Raw genomic sequence first — 23388 nt, forward strand, 5'->3', positions numbered from 1 at the left:
GTCTCGTGTCTCGCAAGAAACACAAAGTACTTCATGGCACTACACACACACACCTCAGCCAGGTACCAGCTATAAGAGCAAGGCAGCGATAGCGCTATTTTAGACGATCATCATGGCAGAGCCGGTGAAAAAGAAGCAGAGAAAACGGAGGAACTGTATGACCGAGCAAGAGGCTGAACACGAGTAAACATCAGAGCAGCTGTTTCTGAACAGTGAGAACGTAAAAACACAGAAGCATGCAAAACGGATGCCAACCATCATGGACATGGCTCCACGGCTTGCTGGTAATAGGAGGTACAGAACGAAATGAGAAGACTCACTTGTTCAGAGAAGCAGTCCTCCAGCTGTGTGAGTGTGGATCCTGGGGTTGGAGACGGAGCTGTGGTTTGGGTAGGAGATGGAGCAGCAGCTGGGGCAGATGCAGGTGACGGTGGCAGAGAGGTGGAACGACATGGAGGAGGAGGTGGAGTTTTGGAGCGCAGAGGTATTTGTCCCCCTCCTGGATGCAGACTGTAACTGTGTCTCTGGGCTGTATTCCGGTTTCGGTCTGAAGGGCTGGGATGGCGCAGGGAGATCCGCCGGGGCAGCTTGCTCTCAGACAGCGAGTTGCGGATCTTCTGGAAGTTTTTGCTGAGCTGATACTGACGGAAAGCCGTCTGGATACGACGGGCTGCCCGCCTTGCTATGAGATGTCCTCCATACTTCTGCTCCAACTCTTCTATCTGCAGAGGAAAAACAAGTGTGTTTAAATATCAAAGTTGTTTACAAGGCTCTGAAATGTACTGACGACACAGCAAGAGTGCTTTTGCAAAGTGCGGCGTTCATCCACCGACAGGAAAACATCATACTGACATTTTGCGCCCAGGTCTACTTAAAGTAAAAAGAATTCAAGCATTCGCTGGAAGCTACAGCATCCTGAGTGTGTTGTATAAGCCCTGATATGCCTCGTACACAAAGACGTCAGCTTGACATCTTATTGCTGCAGAGGTAGAGCGTCAGGCCTTCTCCAGCTTCACTGTTGTTTTTAGTAGCCACAGCAATGGTTAACTGTGAGCTGAAGGTGGCTTGCACATTTTGAAATAGCTTTTACAGCGACTAGAGATGTAGTACACTGTTACTGTATTGTGCTTAGAATAGCTGGGGGTATTGTAAGCACTAACTTCCAGGTATTTTTACCAGACGGCAAAGCTGACACTAACGAAGAAGAGATTTTTGAAAGGCCACTGACATCATCTCAGACTACATATGACCCAATCCTGTTTCTCATTTCTACTCATACCCCTTTTTCACTTGGAACTATTACAAAGCAGACATTCAATTCAATTCAATTCAATTCAATTCAATTCAATTCAATTCAATTTTATTTGTATAGCGCCAAATCATAACAAACATTATCTCAAGGCACTGTAGATAGACAACATCAAGGAGTTGTTCACACAATGAGCAAACACTAGGCATCAGTGGAGAGAAAAAACGCCCTCTTAAAGAAATCTCTGACAGAACCAGACTCAGAGATGTGCAGCCATCTGCCTCGACCGGTTGGGGTGAAAGGAAAATAAGGAACAGAGGAGAGGTGGGGGACAGAAAGGGGGGAGGGAAAGGACAAGAGGGAGATGAGGTAGCGACAGAAGAGAGAGAGAGACCTGGAGCAGATACACAACATCTGTATCAAGTTACAAGTTTATACAGTCATTAATGACATGCTTATAGCAATACAATGTAATTTACATAAGCAGCAGCAGAAAGTGTTGATAAAAATGATATTGATATCAACTTTTAATTATAGCATAATAATAATAGTGATGATATGTATGATAGTAATAGCCTCAAAAACTGGATCTGGATCCTGCAACCTGCATGCGACATGACTTGCATTTGCTAGATATTCAACATGCTGTCCTCACTTGGTGCATTAATAACTGTAACTAAACCCCTAAACCACTATACTGTAAACCACTGATATCTAGTCATGTTGTTTGTTGATCCAGATGCAATTCTTCACATATGAGTGTGCCACAGCTTTCTTAGTCCACTCTTCTGTCACTGGTTCACTCTCTCATCATCCGTTTGTCCAAGCAGTGCGAGGCACATTGTCGCAGACCACAGCCCCTGCACTGCTCCCCACTCTCGCTCCCACCTCCTCTCCCTCACTCAGCTCTCAGCCCACTTCTTGGCATTTTTTTTTTACAAAATCAGGCATTGGGAGGAGTTAGCCTCAGAAAACAGGGTTAAGTTAGCCTTTAAACACTTCACAGGAGAAGCAGAGACATGTCAGAAAACATCTGGATGAATTTATGATGTGCACAAAAGGAAAGCAAGCAATTTTTGTTGTGTAGTGCAGCTACACAGTATGCTTTCCAATGTTTGCTTTATGAGGGCAACAGCATTTTCCTCGGGTATGGTTCATCTGGGAAAAATGTCACTTTCAAAGGCTCATACAATTGAACCTACTACCTGACCTCAACAAGAATTATGACACGCTACGCCTTCTCAAGTGGTTGGGGCACTTGAGAAGGGGTGAAACAGGATTGAGAGTATAGGCGGAAGGTCCCGCCCCGTCTTGACATATAGCATATATACATATATATACAGTATGTATCTGCTAATACTGGCGAACAACAGAAGGCTGTGATAAAGGTGTTACTAAAAATAAATGAAAAAGTAAACCCCTGCCCAACCCTATATCTATTGTTTGTTAGCAGATCTACTCATCCCAAAATCTAAGTATCCTTCTGAATTTTTACCAACCCATATTTTCAGCAAGAGGGAGAAAAGAAGGAGGGTGGGAGTGGGAGTCAAGGGAAGATGAGACAGAGAGGGATGAAAAAGGAGGACAGCCATGCAAGTGTCTGCGCAAAAACACGCGCACACAAAGTGTGCGGACACACACACACACACACACACGCTCATGTGCACACACACACACACACACTGCAGCAGCAGAAGCAGTGACAACAGCAGACCCTTCAGCAGTTTGCTCTGAGAAATGAAGACATCTCCAGTCGCCAGGAGCAGTTATTAGCTGTTACCATGACAACCAAGCATCTTTTGTGCTCATTTTGCTGTGGCGGTGGAGTTACTGGTGCTCTTTGTCATGTCAGTAGAGACGGAAATGGATCCGAGAGGAATTTCTTTTTTGTCAGACAAGACACAAAGTCAAGTGATCATCCATCACACACTTCGACAACTGGATAGGTGGAGGAGTCCACATCTGCCCCGTCACACCATGACAGTGAGTGTGGGCCCACACACACACACGCTTTAAAAAAGACATTACCTGTTTATTCTTATTCTCCAGGCTAATTTCATACTCGCTGGGTCCCTCCCTCTTGGTTCCCTCCACTTCCTGTCCACTGCCAGAGGAGGTTCCATCCTCCAGGCTCAGCATCTGTCCACTGTCATGGAAATAAAACAGAAAGCTATCAGTCATCCCCTCTGACCTTCAAAAATCTGCCATTATCACAGTAGCAGCTCATCAGCTCTGCAGAGTGTGAAGAGGTTCATGAGGGAAGCAGCAGGTTGGAGCGGGATGTGTGGATGTGGTGAGACGATGATTGCAAGACTGGAACTGAGACTCTGCAACCGACATGTGACTTCAGTGTTTGTGCCCACATTGTGAAATGGTCTCTACAGTTTGTGACACTGTTTGTTCACTTGTCTATTTGTGAAAGGTTAAGCAGATCAAAAGATAGATTATCTTTGGTTGTGGAAATGCCAGCGCATTTAGATGCTCAGAGCAGAGCGGAGTGTGAGCCAACACTCGATGGGAGAAGGTTAAGGACTGAGGTCAGGGTTAGGATAAAGATCCAGGTTAGGCTTAGTGGACTCATTCACTGTTGGCTCACACTCAGTATCATTAATATTTCCATGACCCATAAAAATCCATCCATCCATCCATCCACTGTCTACCACTTTATCCTTCACATGATGGTGGGATAAATAATTATAAATAATATGGAGGTCTGTGGAGAGGTGAAGGTAAACACGTACAAATGAATATTCAACCAATAAACAGAAAAGGGCCATCAGATTAATAAATAACAATAAGGATATAGAGAGCACACAAGTGAACTCTCCAGTGCAAATAATATTCAAAGCAAGAAATAACTGACTGCCAGATAAAATCAAGAAATAGTTTTCAGAGACAAGGGGGATATCATTTGAGAGGGAAGCTAAATTTAAAAATACACTGTGCCAGGAAAACTTTAAAAAGTATATGTGTTTTAATCTCCGCGGTTAAATTATGAAACAGTCAAATCAGAGTAAAAAAAACAAATTTTAAATAAATATAAGGGTGAAGAACAGCAGTTTAATCCCAGACGGTGATGGAAATTGTTGTGTTTAAGGCCAGAAATAGTGATGAGATAAAGAAGCCGTTACATTGAGTTGTGTGTAATAGGACTGGGGTAGGAACATGTATAAGTTTATGCTTCTTTCTATACTGCTTTTCAAAAATGTGACGAGAAGGAAATGTGAAAGTGTTAAAAAAACAAATAAATAAAATATATATATATATATACATATATAAATAAATAATTGTGAATGTTGAACGTGTTTGAAATAAATATATATTCACAGTTGGATGTAGGGAGGAGTAGTTAAGGCGTTGCTTTGATTTTAAATGTATCAGCTTTACAAAGTCAATTTTTTTATATATAAAAATACATTTAAAAAGAAGTATGGCAATGACATAATATGGATTCCAGTGTCTGATTCATAGACAAACAACTGAGTGGTTTTCATGTTCTAGTGTCTGGATTATAGTATAAGAGGATGATAAGTCTGTGATATTATATAAGCGCTCAAAAACATGCAAGACAATAAAAGACAGAGTCAAAAGTGACATGCAGGAAAAATAGAAGAATGAACAATTTGAGCTGCACAGGTCAATAATTCTATGAGTTATAATCTCAAGGACAAGTTAAATAAATGATATATTTACATCTGGCCTGACTCTGAACGTCAGTTTCAGTTGGAGGAGGAGGAGGAGGAGGAGGAGGAGGAGAAGGAGGAGGCTGCACTTCTAATCCCAAATCCTATATTCCCAGATGGAACAATGTTCTTTTCATAGGCTGCTTCTTTTTACATGACAGCACTATCTGCTGCACATGCTGTTAGAGCTGCGCAGGACTCCCTGAATCAGAGTTATGGCCATGATGACACAGCAGAAACCATCCTTTTTATTGTATATATATTGAGTTTTCCATTTTACACGTAAGGGTCCAAAAACATAAAGTGGCCACATTCTCTATAGCTTCTCATCTCACCACTTTAAAAGGAGAGAAAACATTGACATTCAGCACCGTTCAGCCTGTATTCAGCCAAACTGGTCTAAGCATAGATGTATGATCCACGCCTAAGAGCTTTTATAATGGTGTGCTATTATGTGTGTGTGTTTGGTACCTCTTTGGGACCTTATGGTATAAACACAGTCCTTGTGAGGACCAGTGGTCCTCATGGAGACCAAAACCTTGTCCCAATGAGGCAGACTTTCTGAGGAACTGGTAGAATTTAGATTTGAACTGTGATGAGGTTGTTTAGGGAGACTGTGGTCTGTGTTTGGGTTACCGATCCAGAGTCCTCACAATCAGGAGGTCTTGCAAAATCTCAGGTCTCACGAGAAACACAAATGACTTCATCGCACTACACACACACACACACACGCACACACACACACACACACACACCCTATCCAGGATTTATTTTAGTTATTTTAGACGTTCATCGCGGCAGAGCCGGCAAAAAAGAATCAGAGAAAACCAAGGAAACGGAAGAGGTGAGTTTTTACAATAGTGAGGATAAAGCAGTAGACGGTGGATGGATGTTTACAGTAGTGTTGTAAAAGTATGTGCTTCTAAACTGTAGGGGGCGCTCCATAGAGAAAAAGGTGAAAAAGTGACCAGTTCCACATTAAGTTTCAGGCTAAAGCTGCAACTAAGAAATTTTGTAATACCTGATTAAGCTGTCGATTATTTTCTCGATAAAACAATTAGTTGTTTGGTCCAGAAAATGTTGAAAAAGGTTGATCAATGTTTCCCAACCCTCAAAATAATGATATGATCTCTAAACAAACCACAATAAAACCAAATATTCAGTTTTAACCATGACCATACACATATTCACATTTAAGAGCTTGTTTTAATCATTTAAAAAATCACAATTATCAATGAAAATAACTAGTACTGAAAATAACTAGTACCGCGCGCGGTTCTGAACGGGTTCGAGCCGACCCACGCGGGTCGCCGTGTGCCACGGCTCCCCGCGTGCCTCGCGCTCTCACCCGTTCATTCACCGCGCGCGGTACTAGTTATTTTCAGTACTAGTTATTTTCAGCGGCGTCCCCGCGCATGTCGTTCCAAATTTCGAGGGGGATCGTGCAACGTATGGCAAAGTTATAGGGCACTTCCTGTTTAAAATGGCAGACTTCCTGTTTGGTCAAGTGCGTGTCCGTAAACGTGTTCAGGGAACTTCCCTTGTCTTACATATCAAGTTTTGTGCAGATCGGACAATCTTATAGTTTACTTCCTGTTTCGGGCATTCCACTTCCTGTTGGGAGGTCATCTCTTGCAGACATGCTCAGGACAGGTCCCTGGTGTCACATAAAAGGTTTCGTGCAAATCGGACTACGTACGGCAAAGTTAGAGGGCACTTCCTGTTTAAAATGGCAAACTTCCTGTTCGGTCAACGGCGTCTCCGTGAACATGTTCAGGGAAGGTCCCGTAACTCACATATAAGGTTTCGTGCAAATCGGACAACGTACGGCAAAGTTAGAGGGCACTTCCTGTTTAAAATGGCCAACTTTCTGTTCGTCTGTGGAAACATGTTCAGGGAAGGTCCCGTAACTCACATATCTAGTTTTGTGTCAATCGGACAATGTAAGACTTTACTTCCTGTTATGGGCGTTCCACTTCCTGTAGGGAGGTGACCTTTTACAGACATGCTCAGGACAGGTCCCTGGTGTCACATATAAGGTTTTGTGCAAATCGGACAATGTACGGCAAAGTTAGAGGGCACTTCCTGTTTAAAATGGCCGACTTCCTGTTCGTCTCCGGAAACATGTTCAGGGAAGGTCCCGTAACTCACATATCCAGTTTCGTGTCAATCGGACAATGTAAGACTTTACTTCCTGTTTTGGGCCTTCCACTTCCTGTAGGGAGGTGACCTTTTACGGACATGTTGAGGAAGGGTCTGGGGTCCCACATACTAAGTTTCAAGTGGATACAACAATCCCTGTTGGAGCAGCATCAAAAACTATAAATGTAATTCTGTCTGCTGTCACCAGGGGGCGCTGTATTTGAAAATGAATATTTTCATATAGACATGTTCAGGGCCGGACTGTCATCAATCCTTGCAAGTTTGGTTCAGATCGGACCAGGATTGGCAAAGTTGTAACAGTTTGTTTTTTTAGAATTTTCTACCACCACCAGGAGGCGCTGTTTTCAAAATGTACCGTTTCAGCAACATAGTCGTCTTCAGCAACTAACCATCATCAACTATAGCAAGTTTGGTTGGGATCAGACCTTCCATCGCGAAGTTATAAGAGTTTCATTGTCTGTTATGAAAAATTATTATTATCTCCAATTTTGGCGCCCCCTATCTCCTACGCCATACAATATTTTAAAAAGCTTTTGATAACTTTTGATGCTCAACTCGTCCACATTGATCTCACCAAGTTTGAAGGTGATCGCACAAAAGCTCTAGGAGGAGATAATTGAAATACAAGCTGTCATATTGTCTGCTGTCACCAGGGGGCGCTGTTTTCGAAATTTAATATTTTCCTATAGACGTCTTTAGGGCCGGACTATCATCAATCCTAGCAAGTTTGGTTCAGATAGGACCAGGATTCACGAAGTTGTAGCAGTTTGATTTTTTGTCCCAAAAATCCGACTTTGCGTCGTTGCCACAGCAACACCGTTAAACGATTTGTCGTCATATTGATCACGCATCATCTACCATGTGTTTTGACTGTTGTCACCAATTTTGAGTGCGGTACGATTATCTGTGTAAAAGTTATTCCCGAAATCGTAAAAAAACTTTTTTTTGGTGTATTTTCTTTCACCACAAGGAGGCGCTGTTTTCAAACTTCACCGTTTTTTCATAGACGTCTTCAGCCATGGCCCATCATCAATCATAGCAAGTTTGGTTCGGATCGGACCTTCCATCGCAAAGTTATAAGAGTTTTGTTTTTCTGATGCGAAACATCAGAATCATCACGAACTTTGCCGCCCCCTATCTCGTGCGCCGTGCGACATTTGAAAAAACATTTGATACCGTGAGCTCCTCAACTGGTCCACAGGGACCTCACCAAGTTTGAAGGTGATCGCACGAAAACTCTAGGAGGAGTTAGTTCAAATACCATTGCTGCGAATTCGCCAAAATCGCCAAAAAATCGCCAATCAACCCAAGATGGCGGATTTCCTGTTGGGTTTGGATCATGGTCATAATGTAATTTTTTCTTCATCCTGACCCACTACACATGTGTACCGAATTTCGTGCATGTGCGATATTTGTGTTGGTCATGGTGAATTTGGACAGGTGGCGCCGCACTTAATGGCCCCTCCCACATTCAATCTTCGACGCACATTCCCCGAATCTTTTTCAGACGTAAATTTACACCAGGATTGATGCGGTCACAAAAATTGGTGAGTTTTGGGGTATGGGAAAGGCCTCAAAAAGGCAATTCATTTGGGGGAATAATAAGAATAATAATAATAAAAATAACTAGTACCGCGCGCGGTTCTGAACGGGTTCGAGCCGACCCACGCGGGTCGCCGTGTTCCACGGCTCCCCGCGTGCCTCGCACTCTCACCCGTTCATTCACCGCGCGCGGTACTAGTTATTTTCAGTACTAGTTATTTTCAGTACTAGTTATTTTCAGCGGCGTCCCTGCGCATGTCGTTCCAAATTTCGAGGGGGATCGGGCAACGTATGACAAAGTTATAGGGCACTTCCTGTTTAAAATGGCAGACTTCCTGTTCGGTCAAGTGCGTGTACGTAAACGTGTTCAGGGAACTTCCCTTGTCTTACATATCAAGTTTTGTGCAGATCGGATAATCTTAGAGTTTACTTCCTGTTTCGGGCATTCCACTTCCTGTTGGGAGGTCATCTCTTGCAGACATGCTCAGGACAGGTCCCTGGTGTCACATAAAAGGTTTCGTGCAAATCGGACAACGTACGGCAAAGTTAGAGGGCACTTCCTGTTTAAAATCGCCAACTTCCTGTTCGTCTCCATAAACGTGTTCAGGGAAGTTCCCTTGTCTTACATATCAAGTTTTGTTCAAATCGGACAATGTAAGACTTTACTTCCTGTTTCGGGCGTTCCACTTCCTGTAGGGAGGTGACCTTTTACGGACATGCTCAGGACAGGTCCCTGGTGTCACATATAAGGTTTTGTGCAGATCGGACAACGTACGGCAAAGTTAGAGGGCACTTCCTGTTTAAAATGGCCGACTTCCTGTTCGGTCAACGGCGTCTCCGGAAACATGTTCAGGGAAGGTCCAGTAACTCACATATCTAGTTTCGTGTCAATCGGTCAATGTAAGATTTTACTTCCTGTTTCGGGCGTTCCACTTCCTGTAGGGAGGTGACCTTTTACGGACATGTTGAGGAAGGGTCTGGGGTCCCACATACTAAGTTTCAAGTGGATACAACAATCCCTGTTGGAGCAGCATCAAAAACTATAAATGTAATTCTGTCTGCTGTCACCAGGGGGCGCTGTATTTGAAAATGAATATTTTCATATAGACGTGTTCAGGGCCGGACTGTCATCAATCCTTGCAAGTTTGGTTCAGATCGGACCAGGATTGGCAAAGTTGTAACAGTTTGTTTTTTTAGAATTTTCTACCACCACCAGGAGGTGCTGTTTTCAAAATGTACCGTTTCAGCAACATAGTCGTCTTCAGCAACTAACCAGCATCAACTATAGCAAGTTTGGTTGGGATCAGACCTTCCATCGCGAAGTTATAAGAGTTTCATTGTCTGTTATGAAAAATTATTATTATCTCCAATTTTGGCGCCCCCTATCTCGTACGCCATACAATATTTTAAAAAGCTTTCGATAACTTTTGATGCTCAACTCGTCCACATTGATCTCACCAAGTTTGAAGGTGATCGCACAAAAGCTCTAGGAGGAGATAATTGAAATACAAGCTGTCATATTGTCTGCTGTCACCAGGGGGCGCTGTTTTCGAAATTTAATATTTTCATATAGACGTCTTTAGGGCCGGACTATCATCAATCCTAGCAAGTTTGGTTCAGATCGGACCAGGATTCACGAAGTTGTAGCAGTTTGATTTTTTGTCCCAAAAATCCGACTTTGCGTCGTTGCCATGGCAACACCGTTAAACGATTTGTTGTCATATTGATCACGCATCATCTACCATGTGTTTTGACTGTTGTCACCAATTTTCAGTGCGGTACGATTATGTGTGTAAAAGTTATTCCCGAAATTGTAAAAAAACTTTTTTTTTGTGTATTTTCTTTCACCACAAGGAGGCGCTGTTTTCAAACTTCACCGTTTTTTCATAGACGTCTTCAGCCATGGCCCATCATCAATGGTAGCAAGTTTGGTTCGGATCGGACCTTCCATCGCAAAGTTATAAGAGTTTTGTTTTTCTGATGCGAAACATCAGAATCATCACGAACTTTGCCGCCCCCTATCTCGTGCGCCGTGCGACATTTGAAAAAAATTTTGATACCGTGAGCTCCTCAACTGGTCCACAGGGACCTCACCAAGTTTGAAGGTGATCGCACGAAAACTCTAGGAGGAGTTAGTTCAAATACCATTGCTGCGAATTCGCCAAAATCGCCAAAAAATGGCCAATCAACGCAAGATGGCGGATTTCCTGTTGGGTTTGGATCATGGTCATAATGTAATTTTTTCTTCATCCTGACCCACTACACATGTGTACCGAATTTCGTGCATGTGCGATATTTGTGTTGGTCATGGTGAATTTGGACAGGTGGCGCCGCACTTATTGGCCCCTCCCACATTCAATTTTCGACGCACATTCCCCGAACCTTTTTCAGACGTAAATTTACACCACGATTGATGCGGTCACAAAAATCTGTGAGTTTTGGGGTATGGGAAAGGCCTCAAAAACGCGATTTACTTTAAGGAATAATAAGAATAATAATAATAATTAAAGCTGCAAGCAGCGTTGTACGGGACCTCGCGGCCGCCACCCTCTACCGGCATGTCATGTATAACGTGGGCTCTGGCCGGGTTACTTATCTCGCATGTGAAGTTTATTGCAGATTGGTCGACGTATGGCAATGTTACGGGTCACTTCCTGTCTGGGAAGACCTACTTCCTGTGTGCAGGTCATGGTTTGCAAACATGTTCAGGGCGGGCCCTTGGTCTCACATATCAAGTTTTGGGCCGATTGGTCAATGTTTGGCGGAGTTAAAGGGCACTTCCTGTTTCGGGCGACCTACTTCCTGTGTGCAGGTGATGTCTTGCAGATGTGTTCAGGGCGGGCCCTTGGTACCACATATCAATTTTGGAGCCGATTGGTCAATGTTGGGCAAATGACAGGGCACTTCCTGTTTCGGGCGACCTACTTCCTGTGTGCAGGTCATACTTTGCAGACGTGTTCAGGGCGGGCCCTTGGTGTCACATATGAAGTTTCGGGCCGATTGGTCAATGTTTGGTGAAGTTAAAGGGCATTTCCTGTTTCAGAGGATCTACTTCCTGTGTGCAGGTGATGTCTTGCATATGTGTTCAGGGCGGGCCCATGGTCTCACATATCAAGTTTGGAGCCAATCGGTCAATTTTTGGGCGAGTTACAGGGCACTTCCTCTTTAGCGGCGAAACGCGTAAATCAAAATGGCCGACATAGCGTTGGGGTCAAGTTTGCATTCGTAGACGTGTTCAGGGGCGGGGTCTCGTGTCACGTATGAAGTCTCGTGTGGATAGGCGAAAGTATGGCGAAGTTATAGCACACGTGTTGTTTCGTGGCGAGCCGCCGAAATTCGCCAAAATTCCGATGGCTGCCGTGGCCACGCCCCTTTGAATCTGCGAAAGTTTTCTATAACTTTTGATCTTGGATGGGTTTGGAACAATTTGACGCGTTTTGCGCGTTGCTACGATGAACGCCCTCAGACAAGTTCGTTCAGTTACGAAACTTGTAAAACGCCAAGATGGACGCCAAATCCAAGATGGCCGACTTCCTGTTGAGTCGAGGTCATGGTGTCAAAAGGATTTTTTGTTCGGCTTGCGCCGAACAATCACCCCACCAAGTTTCGGGAAATTCGGTAAAACTAAATTTTGCCTGCTCCATAGGCAGTGACCTGTGGGGGCGCTAGTGAGCCATTTTGCATTGGTTTTTCGCAATTCCACAAATTTATCGAATTTTTCGGCAGTTCTGATGTGCGTGCCAATTTTCGTCCGTTTTCACACAGGTTCAGGGGGTCAAATTCCAGATCCCGTGGAGAGAAAGAAAATAATAATAATAATAATAATAATAATAATAATAATTCCTAGAATAACAATATGTCCTCGCCCACTGCGTGGGCTCGGACCCTCCGCGCACTGTGTGAGTGCTTGGTCCTCGGTCCTTGCACACTACTGTGTTAGTGCTCGGTCCTAGGTCCTTGCACACTGCTGTGTGAGTGCGCGGTTTATGTTGCTAGAATTACAATAGGTCCTCGCACACTGTGTGAGTGCTCGGTCCCTAATAATAATAATAATCCTTCCAGTTTCAATAGGGTTCTTGCAACCTTGTTGCTCGAACCCTAATAAAAATAACTAGTACCGCGCGCGGTTCTGAACGGGTTCGAGCCGACCCACGCGGGTCGCCGTGTGCCACGGCTCCCCGCGTGCCTCGCGCTCTCACCCGTTCATTCACCGCGCGCGGTACTAGTTATTTTCAGTACTAGTTATTTTCAGCGGCGTCCCCGCGCATGTCGTTCCAAATTTCGAGGGGGATCGGGCAATGTATGGCAAAGTTATAGGGCACTTCCTCTTTAAAATGGCAGACTTCCTGTTCGGTCAAGTGCGTGTCCGTAAACGTGTTCAGGGAACTTCCCTTGTCTTACATATCAAGTTTTGTGCAGATCGGACAATCTTAGAGTTTACTTCCTGTTTCGGGTATTCCACTTTCTGTTGGGAGGTCATCTTTTGCAGACATGCTCAGGACAGGTCCCTGGTGTCACATATAAGGTTTCGTGCAAATCGGACAACGTACGGCAAAGTTAGAGGGCACTTCCTGTTTAAAATGGCCAACTTCCTGTTCGTCTCCGTAAACGTGTTCAGGGAAGTTCCCTTGTCTTACATATCAAGTTTTGTGCAGATCGGACAATCTTAGAGTTTACTTCCTGTTTCGGGCGTTCCACTTCCTGTAGGGAGGTGACCTTTTACGGACATGCTCAGGACAGGTCCCTGGTGTCACATATAAGGTTTTGTGCAGATCGGACAACGTACGGCAAAGTTAGAGGGCACTTCCTGTTTAAAATGGCCGACTTCCTGTTCGGTCAACGGCGTCTCCGTAAACATGTTCAGGGAAGGTCCAGTAACTCACATATCTAGTTTCGTGTCAATCGGACAATGTAAGACTTTACTTCCTGTTTCGGGCGTTCCACTTCCTGTAGGGAGGTGACCTTTTACAGACATGTTGAGGAAGGGTCTGGGGTCCCACATACTAAGTTTCAAGTGGATACAACAATCCCTGTTGGAGCAGCATCAAAAACTATAAATGTAATTCTGTCTGCTGTCACCAGGGGGCGCTGTATTTGAAAATGAATATTTTCATATAGACGTGTTCAGGGCCGGACTGTCATCAATCCTTGCAAGTTTGGTTCAGATCGGACCAGGATTGGCAAAGTTGTAACAGTTTGTTTTTTTAGAATTTTCTACCACCACCAGGAGGCGCTGTTTTCAAAATGTACCGTTTCAGCAACATAGTCGTCTTCAGCAACTAACCATCATCAACTATAGCAAGTTTGGTTGGGATCAGACCTTCCATCGCGAAGTTATAAGAGTTTCATTGTCTGTTATGAAAAATTATTATTATCTCCAATTTTGGCGCCCCCTATCTCCTACGCCATACAATATTTTAAAAAGCTTTCGATAACTTTTGATGCTCAACTCGTCCACATTGATCTCACCAAGTTTGAAGGTGATCGCACAAAAGCTCTAGGAGGAGATAATTGAAATACCAGCTGTCATATTGTCTACTGTCACCAGGGGGCGCTGTTTTCGAAATTTAATATTTTCATGTAGACGTCTTTAGGGCCGGACTGTCATCAATCCTAGCAAGTTTGGTTCAGATCGGACCAGGATTCACGAAGTTGTAGCAGTTTGATTTTTTGTCCCAAAAATCCGACTTTGCGTCGTTGCCATGGCAACACCGTTAAACGATTTGTCGTCATATTGATCACGCATCATCTACCATGTGTTTTGACTGTTGTCACCAATTTTGAGTGCGATACGATTATCTGTGTAAAAGTTATTCCCGAAATTGTAAAAAAACTTTTTTTTTGTGTATTTTCTTTCACCACAAGGAGGCGCTGTTTTCAAACTTCACCGTTTTTTCATAGACGTCTTCAGCCATGGCCCATCATCAATCATAGCAAGTTTGGTTCGGATCGGACCTTCCATCGCAAAGTTATAAGAGTTTTTTTTTTCTGATGCGAAACATCAGAATCATCACGAACTTTGCCGCCCCCTATCTCGTGCGCCGTGCGACATTTGAAAAAACTTTTGATACCGTGAGCTCCTCAACTGGTCCACAGGGACCTCACCAAGTTTGAAGGTGATCGCACGAAAACTCTAGGAGGAGTTAGTTCAAATACCATTGCTGCGAATTCGCCAAAATCGCCCAAAAATCGCCAATCAACCTAAGATGGCGGATTTCCTGTAGGTTTCACAGGAAAGTCGTCATCGACTTTTTTGACCGTCCCCACCTAATGAACGTGTGTACCAAGTTTCGTTCACATACGTTAAACCCGACATGAGTTGACCTAATAGAAGTTTTTTGCGTGACTTTTTAGCCCCTCCCACTTCCAATTTTCCACGCATTTTCCCCGAACGACTTTCAGACGTAAATTTACACCAGGATTGATGCGGTCACAAAAATCTGTGAGTTTTGGGGTATGGGAAAGGCCTCAAAAATGCGATTTACTTTTAGGAATAATAATAATAATAATAATAATAATAATCTTTTGCATTTCAATAGGGTTCTTGCAACCTTGTTGCTCGAACCCTAATAATAATAATAATAATCCTTCCAGTTTCAATAGGGTTCTTGCAACCTTGTTGCTCGAACCCTAATTATCAAAATAGTTGACGGTTAATAGATAGACAGGGCTGGTTATGGTTAAGGTTAGGTGTAATGTTTTGTTTCTGAAATAAAAGGAAAGCATTGCAAACCTGTGTGTGTGTGTGTGTGTGTGTGTGTGTGTTGTGTACAGTGTTTCCTCCCCTATGATAATGCTTACTCTAATCATTTTTACACGAAGGGGACTAAACAGGACTGTGTGTGGGGGGGGGGGGATAAAAAGCCTGCTCATGGTTAAATAATGAGTGCATCACTAAAGTTCCTCTTTGTTTTCTGTGATTGCTGTGAAAGCAACTATTCTCCGTCCCAAGCCACGGGTCAGAGACGGAGCCAGAGGAGCTCGGTCATATCTTTAAATGAGACGAAGCTGGAGAGAGAAAAAAACAGAAGAGAGGGAAACCAAGGGGGAAAGGCCGAGATAGAGACTGAGAGAGGAGACGGGAAGACACAGTGAGAGTGTTGGTGTGTGCCTGCTGGAGGCTGCCTCTATCACAGACTCTATTAAAACACTGCCGGGCCCCAGCGCTGCAACAGAATACATTAGAGTACATTAGAATACTTTAGAGGATTTAAAAGCAGGAGTTGAGGTATTAATGCATCTGGACAGCAAAAGCCTCTTTAATGATATGGGTGCTATACACTCACTCTCTCTCTCTCTCTTACTCTGTTTCTAATAGACACTCTCACACCCACACACTAAAACTATGATTTCTCTTTTTTTGTGCATTTTTTAGTTTGTTTTCTGTCTTTAAACGACTTTCATTTGAATGTATTTGTTGATATTTTCTGAAGTTTGCTTGAGAAAACATGTGAACTAATGTGACTGAGTGTACCCAAAGAAGTTCCAAAAATATGTTCCATGTTCTATTCACCAGTGTTAAAAAAAAAAGCATTCAAACATTTAACTTACACATTTAATGGTTATTTATGTAAAATGTTGTGTTAGAAATGTTATAAAATGTTACTGACGAATGCTGCAACAATGTTAGAACGTCACTAATGTTAGTAAAATGATTTAAAATGACTTCAGTGTTAAGTTTATTTTTAGTGGACATTTTAAAGCAGAGGTGTCAAACTTGCGGTCCGTGGGCCAATCAATTTCCAACATTTATTGTTCTGCATCAAAATACTTTTATTTTTCACATTCTATGAAATATCATAATGAAAAATGTTATTGGGGTTTAATTATGGAATTCTGTGATATGATTTGAATCCCACTTTGTCCACGCTGACTGAACACTTGTTGTTTTTTCCCCCCAGGTCATTTGAGTTTGAGTTTTTGAGTTTTTTAATGGGAAATACATGAATGATAAATGTGATTGTTGAGGATAAAGCGGTAGAAGATGGATGGATGGATAAATGATTAGGTCCTGGGATGACTGGAAAGATGCAAGCTCCTCCTTCAGGGACTTCACAGACTAGGTTTGCAGGATAAACAGCATTTTCAAGTCAACAATGTGAAATATTTAGTGTAACTCTAACCCACAGAGCATTTAGGCAGCTTTTCCCCCATTACTGCTGGATGTTAAAACGTATAATACAGAGGCTGTATTAGAATGTGCAGTATAGAGCGTCTTGTATCCTTGTTTTAGCACAACCTATCGATAATCTGATGAAAAAGATTTAATTTTTAATTTTCACCAACTATGTAAAAAAAAGTACTACAAATTTTTTTTAAATCAGATTAAATTTGTGAAATTTGGAAATATGTCAAAGTTCAAAGTTCGTTGGCTCTTTTTTATGAACAAAAATAAAATAAAAATTGTCTTTTTATCACTACTACCATATTTAAGTGAGCACTAAGGGTTAATATCAACTTATGGTGAGTGCTTTTTTGTAACGATGCATGATAATATTGTGTATTGTCCCTTATCCATGCACATGCTCACATAGCAAACACACTCAGAATTCACTCCTGCTCCAATTGTGTGATGTCACGATGAAAGAGGAATGAATATCTGTCACATTCCATCTCTGGAGGCCCTACAGTAGCGACACAAACACACACACACACACACACACATAGAGGGTGGGAAGAAAAAAAGGCCAGAGGCTGATCTTATTCAATGTGTGATGGTGGTACAGCCATCAGTCACACACACACACACACACACACACACACACTGAGCTGTGGTTTTACACACAGCTTCTCTGCATGTCATCATGTCAGCTGAGCGTCCACTGCTGCTGTGCCTGTAGTCCGTCCAATTAGGACTAGATTATAGTATGTGGGTGTAGGAGGAGCTATACGTCATCAGAGGGAGGGATGTGATAGATGGAGGAATGAGATAGTGATGACGACAGAGAGATGATGATGAGAGGAGTAAAATAAAGTGCTACACAGGAATATAAAGTAGATAAGAGAGAAACATACATACAGTGATACGTGTGCATTTTCATGTTTATTCTGTATATACTGTATTGTTTCTAACTTGTTGTCTATTCATTGAAACTGAGAGTTTCTACATCTGAGGTAAATGAAAATGATGTTCCACGAGTTACTAAGGCCACGTCCAGACGGGATCTTTTTCAAAAAGTCCCCCGTAAAGACTCAAAACGCTGTAGTACATATGCCAGCACTGTAGGTTGTGCTGTAACGTTACACCAAAAAACAGAGAAGAGGTCATTGTGAACATTAGATATAATAACAGAAACTGAGTCAGAGAAAAGAAAGGTGACTTTGTCATAAACACAAACCTTTAGGAGAACGCACAACTCTGCTGCATGAGTGAGATTCATCACACACACACACACACACACACACACACAGCGCACATAAACAGTCACAGACGAGCTGTGGATGTTCAGCACAGCAGACTGTGTGTGGAACAATCACTGATCTGTTTTCAGTTTTTTCTCTTTATTTTATGATTCAACACTTTTTTCACCCCCGTGTGTGAAATCTCTAAAGACAGGACGTGTTCTAGTCTTTACATTTTACTCTTCATTGACAGTAGTTAAAGGTAAAACTGTCAAACAACCTCCAAACACAAGACAGAGACAGAGCTGGGAATATGATGTCATCGTTTTCATAAAGTATCGTGAAGTACTTTCTGTCTACGCGGAAATGCGAGGCAGCCGTTTTCAAAAACTATTGTTCTAGGTCCTCAAACGCTGTCTCCGGCAAAAAAGTACACGTGTTCACCTAAAGCCGTTTCTGTCCCTAAATATGATATTCACATGACAGTGTTTTGGAATTTTATGAGAATTCCTTCGTTTTACTAAACGCTGGTGAAAACGGACGAAAAGTGGCAAACAAATCAGAACAAATATTTAATAAAATAAAGAAAACACGTAAAAAAAAGTGGTTCAGAATGGCTCAGTAGCGCCCCCTGAGGTGAGACCCAGTAAGCCAAAACTAAGTTGCATCAAATACCATAAAACTTGTCACAGACATGTCACAGCCCGAGACGAACAAAAAGGTCAATTGGGACCATGGCCTCAACTCAACAGGAAGTCGGCCATTTTGAATTTGGCGTCCATCATGGCGATTTGCGCATTTTGTTTTCGCTACAAAACAGGAAGTGCCCTGTAACTTTAATTTTATGAATAAAATTGTTTTACAAACAGAAAAAGTCATCACAGATACACGATATACGATATAACGACATCCAAAATCACCTGTCTCATGTCACGATATAGATATAATATCAACCGACCGACATGATCCTGACAGACTAATCGGAAGTAGATTCAACTGACGCAATCTACAGAGAACTAGTCAAACGTTGGTTAATAATACTTAAAAAATAAAAGTAGTATTTGTAGTCAAGAGGCACTTTTGTATCTGGTTAGGGTTAGAGACACTCCAAGTCTCCTGGCAGTTACTCATCAACTGTTTACCTGTTGCCATGATACTGAATACCCGTTGATTACTAATAGAGAGTGAACAATGGACTATATAAAGTAAATAAAGTGTTCCCCAATAAATTAATCAATTACATGGAATGAATTGTGACTAAATGGTTACACACACACACACACAGACACACGCAGACACACACAATAAAAAAAGAACAAGCTCACACACATAAAGCGATAGAAATAGACGGGAAACACACAACACACAGGCAGGCGTGCCCACGCTGAGACAGATGGCAGAAGTGGCTCCAGTATAGATCCTTAAAGTCAACACTTCTATTCTCCGGTTACTATGGGAGTAACAGCCATTGCGTCATTGCTGCGTTGCCATGGGCACTTTGATAGTGGCAGCATCAGTTCATACACTGTCTTCACACACACACACACACACACACACACACACACACACACTGCTCTGTAGCTATATACAGTACATGTGAGTTGCCCTTGAGGCTGTAAGCGCTATAGGTTTGCTATGGTGAATTTAACTCTCCTACTGTAACTCTGTGCTCTATAAATAAAACAGTTCTCTCACACACACACACACACACACACACACACACACTGATGGGCATATTTAAAAGCTCATCAGTTAGATGACAACACGCACTAGAGAGACGGAGAGTTTTCATTGGCTGAAGGAGCAGATTGAGACGTGAACAGATGACGGGCTCTGTGATTGGCGGCTGAGTCTCTCTTACCCAGATGAGCAGGTGGTGTCGCCCTCTGGATGTTCAGGGGCAGGGCAGCAGAACTGATGCAGCACGATCTCACTTCTGTAGAAGGAAAGACAAGAAAAGGAGAAGAGGTGAGCAAAGAGGGGGAGACAGGCAGAAACTGAAGGACAGCATGTCTTTGGTTATTGTTGGCCATTTGCTGGTTGTTTGCCTCGTCTGCTCATTTTAAGTCAGAGATCCCAAAAGGCCCTGAAGAGACTCATTAGACTCCTCTGGGTTTTCCCCATGAGTTTGATTACACTGTGGCTCAATTCAATTAGAGGTACAGTACACAACTGAATCCGTAAAGCAGATTTCTCAGGCCAGTTATTGGCATTTTTATATGAATGGCATCCACAGATATATGAATATATATATCATTAATGATATGTACGCACACAGCAGACAACAATGGCTGGCTGCTACAAATGCTGTGAAATTTTAAGTTATTAGAGGAGAGTGGGCACTACAAAGACCGAAGGTAATTTGATCCACGAACCATGAATATACTTCCTGTGGACTCGTACGCCTGGATGGCCGTGATGAGCCTTTTCTGGTCTCAAAACAAACAAAACTGGAAGGACATTTGTTTTTGTTTTTATTGCAGTTGATTGCTGGTGTATCTACATGTCTACTCCAAATGAAGATATTAGAATAAAAGAAAACAATGGCTGGCTGCTGTTTGCTGGCATCATTTTTTTCTTCTTTGGAACATGTTTCCATAAGGAATAGTACCAAAATAACCAGCCCCTATTGGAGCTGGACCAGCTCCACCCAGGACAGTCAGCTGATTGGACGACAGAAAAACATCACTCCCTTGTGATTGGTGTAAATTTCCCATGGAAGTCGAGACAAACTGTGCTGAGTGTGGGGGCAGCAAAGGCCCTACCACCTCTAGACTGTAGTCTGGTTTGAGAGGAACCTCCAGCAGCAGTTGGTCAGAGGACCTTAAGACTCTGGTAAGACTCAGGGGCCCTCTGTATACCATTGAGGGCTTTAAAAAATATGTATTATACAATTAATACAAGCTGCTGGATGTCCTCCACTGTTGTCTGTTGTGTTGTGTTCCATGTCGTCTTTCATGCCGTCGTTACGCTACACGTCCATCGGGCAGTTTCATGTCAAATGATTAATAACTGTTTCTTTTAGTTAAACTATCACGTGCATCAATTGTTATTGTTAAACAGTTATATTTTATCTGATGGAGGGAAGAAATAAAAAAATCAGCCATCAGCAACACTGGATTGTTAAGATTAGATTTGGCATATATTTCATAGAACAAAGCATTTCAGTGGAACTCTCAATTCAAGGCTGAGAAAGCATAGCATGAGAGTGTGAGTATTTCCATGTTCTGTGCTTCTTCACACCTGCCTCCGCTCAGTTCATCATCAATGAATACTTGGCAGATTTGCCAAAACCCAATCTCTAGAGATTGTTCCTCCATCATGTTCTCTAATCATTCTCTTCTCATGTTCACTTCTCTCTCATTTCTCTCTCGTACATTTTGAATTGACAACAATTAACAGACGCATCACATGTTGTGAGTTGTATTCAGTATGTTATTGTTGTCTAAGCCAGTGATTATCAAAGGTTCAAGGTAGATTTTTTTTTTGGGGGGGGGTCCTCAAGTACATCCAGCATCTTAACTCAGTCAGCATTTTGGAGAAAAGCCACACAAATGGGGAAAACATGACTCCACACAGACTCCAGACTCCACACAGAAAGACCCTCAGTCAAACCGGGTTCTGAACCTTCTTGCTGTGAGGCAACAGTGCAGGCCACTTGTTGCAGTAGTGGCCTGCACTGTTGCCTCAAGATTTATGAAACTGCATCCATAAAATGAAGCTGCAGTTCATTTATCAAACATGGAAATCTTGCAAATGTCTAGTTTATCTATTCAAAAATCTTATTATGGTAAAAACTGTCAGAAACATTATATTATGCACAACTTTGCTCTTGTCATGATTTATGGAAATGAATTGGTTCAAGAAGGTTTGTCTTATTCCATTTTTTTTATTTATTTAATATTAAAAATTAAAAAATCTCTTGTGCAAAGACCTGGCCAAGACAGGCAGCAGGGCATGGAATACAACTTTTTCAGGCAAACATACACTTACATTACATTACATTATATTACATACATACATACATACATACATACTCAATTATATGTCAAAGATTAAAAAAATATACATAAAATACAGTATCTACGTACCTAAATTATACAAAATCCAATATAAAATCATATAAGTAGCAATTATGTTCCTGGCTCCATTCCTTTTCACCCTCTACACAGAGACTTCATGTTCAGGTCATGTCAATGCCACCTGCACAAGTTCTCTGACGACTCTGCGATCGTCGGCCTCATCAGGGATGGAGATGATATTTATATAAATGTTCTATATTTTTCAGTGTACTTGGGCACAGTATAGCATTGTTAAAATTGCACTTAATTTTCTCAAGAAATTTCAGGTTGTTCATAATCCGTTTTGTAAAAAGATAAAACATAGGGAAACATTTGGAGTTCTTGTTTTCTATAGATTATTATGCTGTTATTTTACTGGTCTAAAATGAATTTGACACCTCTCATATAAACAGTCAGTCAATCATGACTTCCTGGTTTGGTTGGTATCTGGTGTCCAATCCTTTCACACTGAGCTGAAAGCATTACAATGAATGTCTTAAGTCTCGTGACCTTGGCGCGGCTTATTGCTGGTGACACAGACCCACAGTGACAGCCATTCTTTCTCTGAGTTAGTGCAAAACTCAGAGTGACAGTCGAGGCTGCTTTTCCACAGCATCTCCCACCGACTTAAAGGTGCAAATGCCTCCAATCTGCAGACTTTATGTGAATAATACTCCTCCATCTGTCCTATACGCCTCTAAGCCCACCGCTGACATCACACACACTCACAAACATTCTGCTCATGCACGAGTCGTTTTCTAGCCATCACAGCGTCAGTGTTGGAGCTTTGAGTGCAGTAGCTGCTGTCTTCATAGACAAAGCATTGTCACTATATTTGGAATATTTTACATCTCTCTTTGGAAAAATCCATTTTCTCTGCCAGAGGCTTAAAACTCTCAGAAACAATTATGTCATATTTCATTATTTATTTTTCAGCGCAATCATTTCTATTGTGCTGTGTTCCTTTACGTGATTTGTCATAAAAGGTGACAGAACTGTGGAAACTCAACAAACTCAATATCATCCTTAAAACTCGCTTTTTATCATATAGTGTATTGTTGATTTTTTTTTGGGGGGGTCATTTTGTAATTACTTACTTTTGGAAACACTTTATATTTCCATGTTTTGACTTTCACTATTATTTTAACACCTACCTTGTTTGTTTTGTTGTAAAAAACTGCTGCAATTATCGATTATTTTCACAATCGATTAATCTGACGATCATTTTCTCAATTAATCTAGTAATCATTTGGTCAAAATAGTTCACGTTTAATTTAGTGATCGATTAATAACCGATTAATTGAGTAATTGTTTCAGCCCTCGTTGTAAAGCACCTTATGAGTATGTA

The 23388-nt window shown here is 42.1% G+C and overlaps 1 protein-coding gene across 1 annotated transcript in view; it reads right to left on the reverse strand.

Annotated features, from left to right (window-relative positions):
* iqsec3b (IQ motif and Sec7 domain ArfGEF 3b) overlaps positions 1-23388 on the reverse strand; it is a 64541-nt gene that overhangs the window by 31587 nt on the left and 9566 nt on the right. Inside the window, exons 2-4 of the mRNA XM_058645795.1 lie at positions 19841-19915; positions 3278-3395; positions 321-722 (exon numbers count right to left, since the gene is read on the reverse strand). Coding sequence (XP_058501778.1) covers positions 321-722; positions 3278-3395; positions 19841-19915 — 595 coding nt within the window. The remainder of the gene's footprint in view (positions 1-320; positions 723-3277; positions 3396-19840; positions 19916-23388) is intronic.

This window comes from Solea solea, chromosome 12 (assembly GCF_958295425.1).
Source record: "Solea solea chromosome 12, fSolSol10.1, whole genome shotgun sequence".
Taxonomy (NCBI): domain Eukaryota; kingdom Metazoa; phylum Chordata; class Actinopteri; order Pleuronectiformes; family Soleidae; genus Solea; species Solea solea.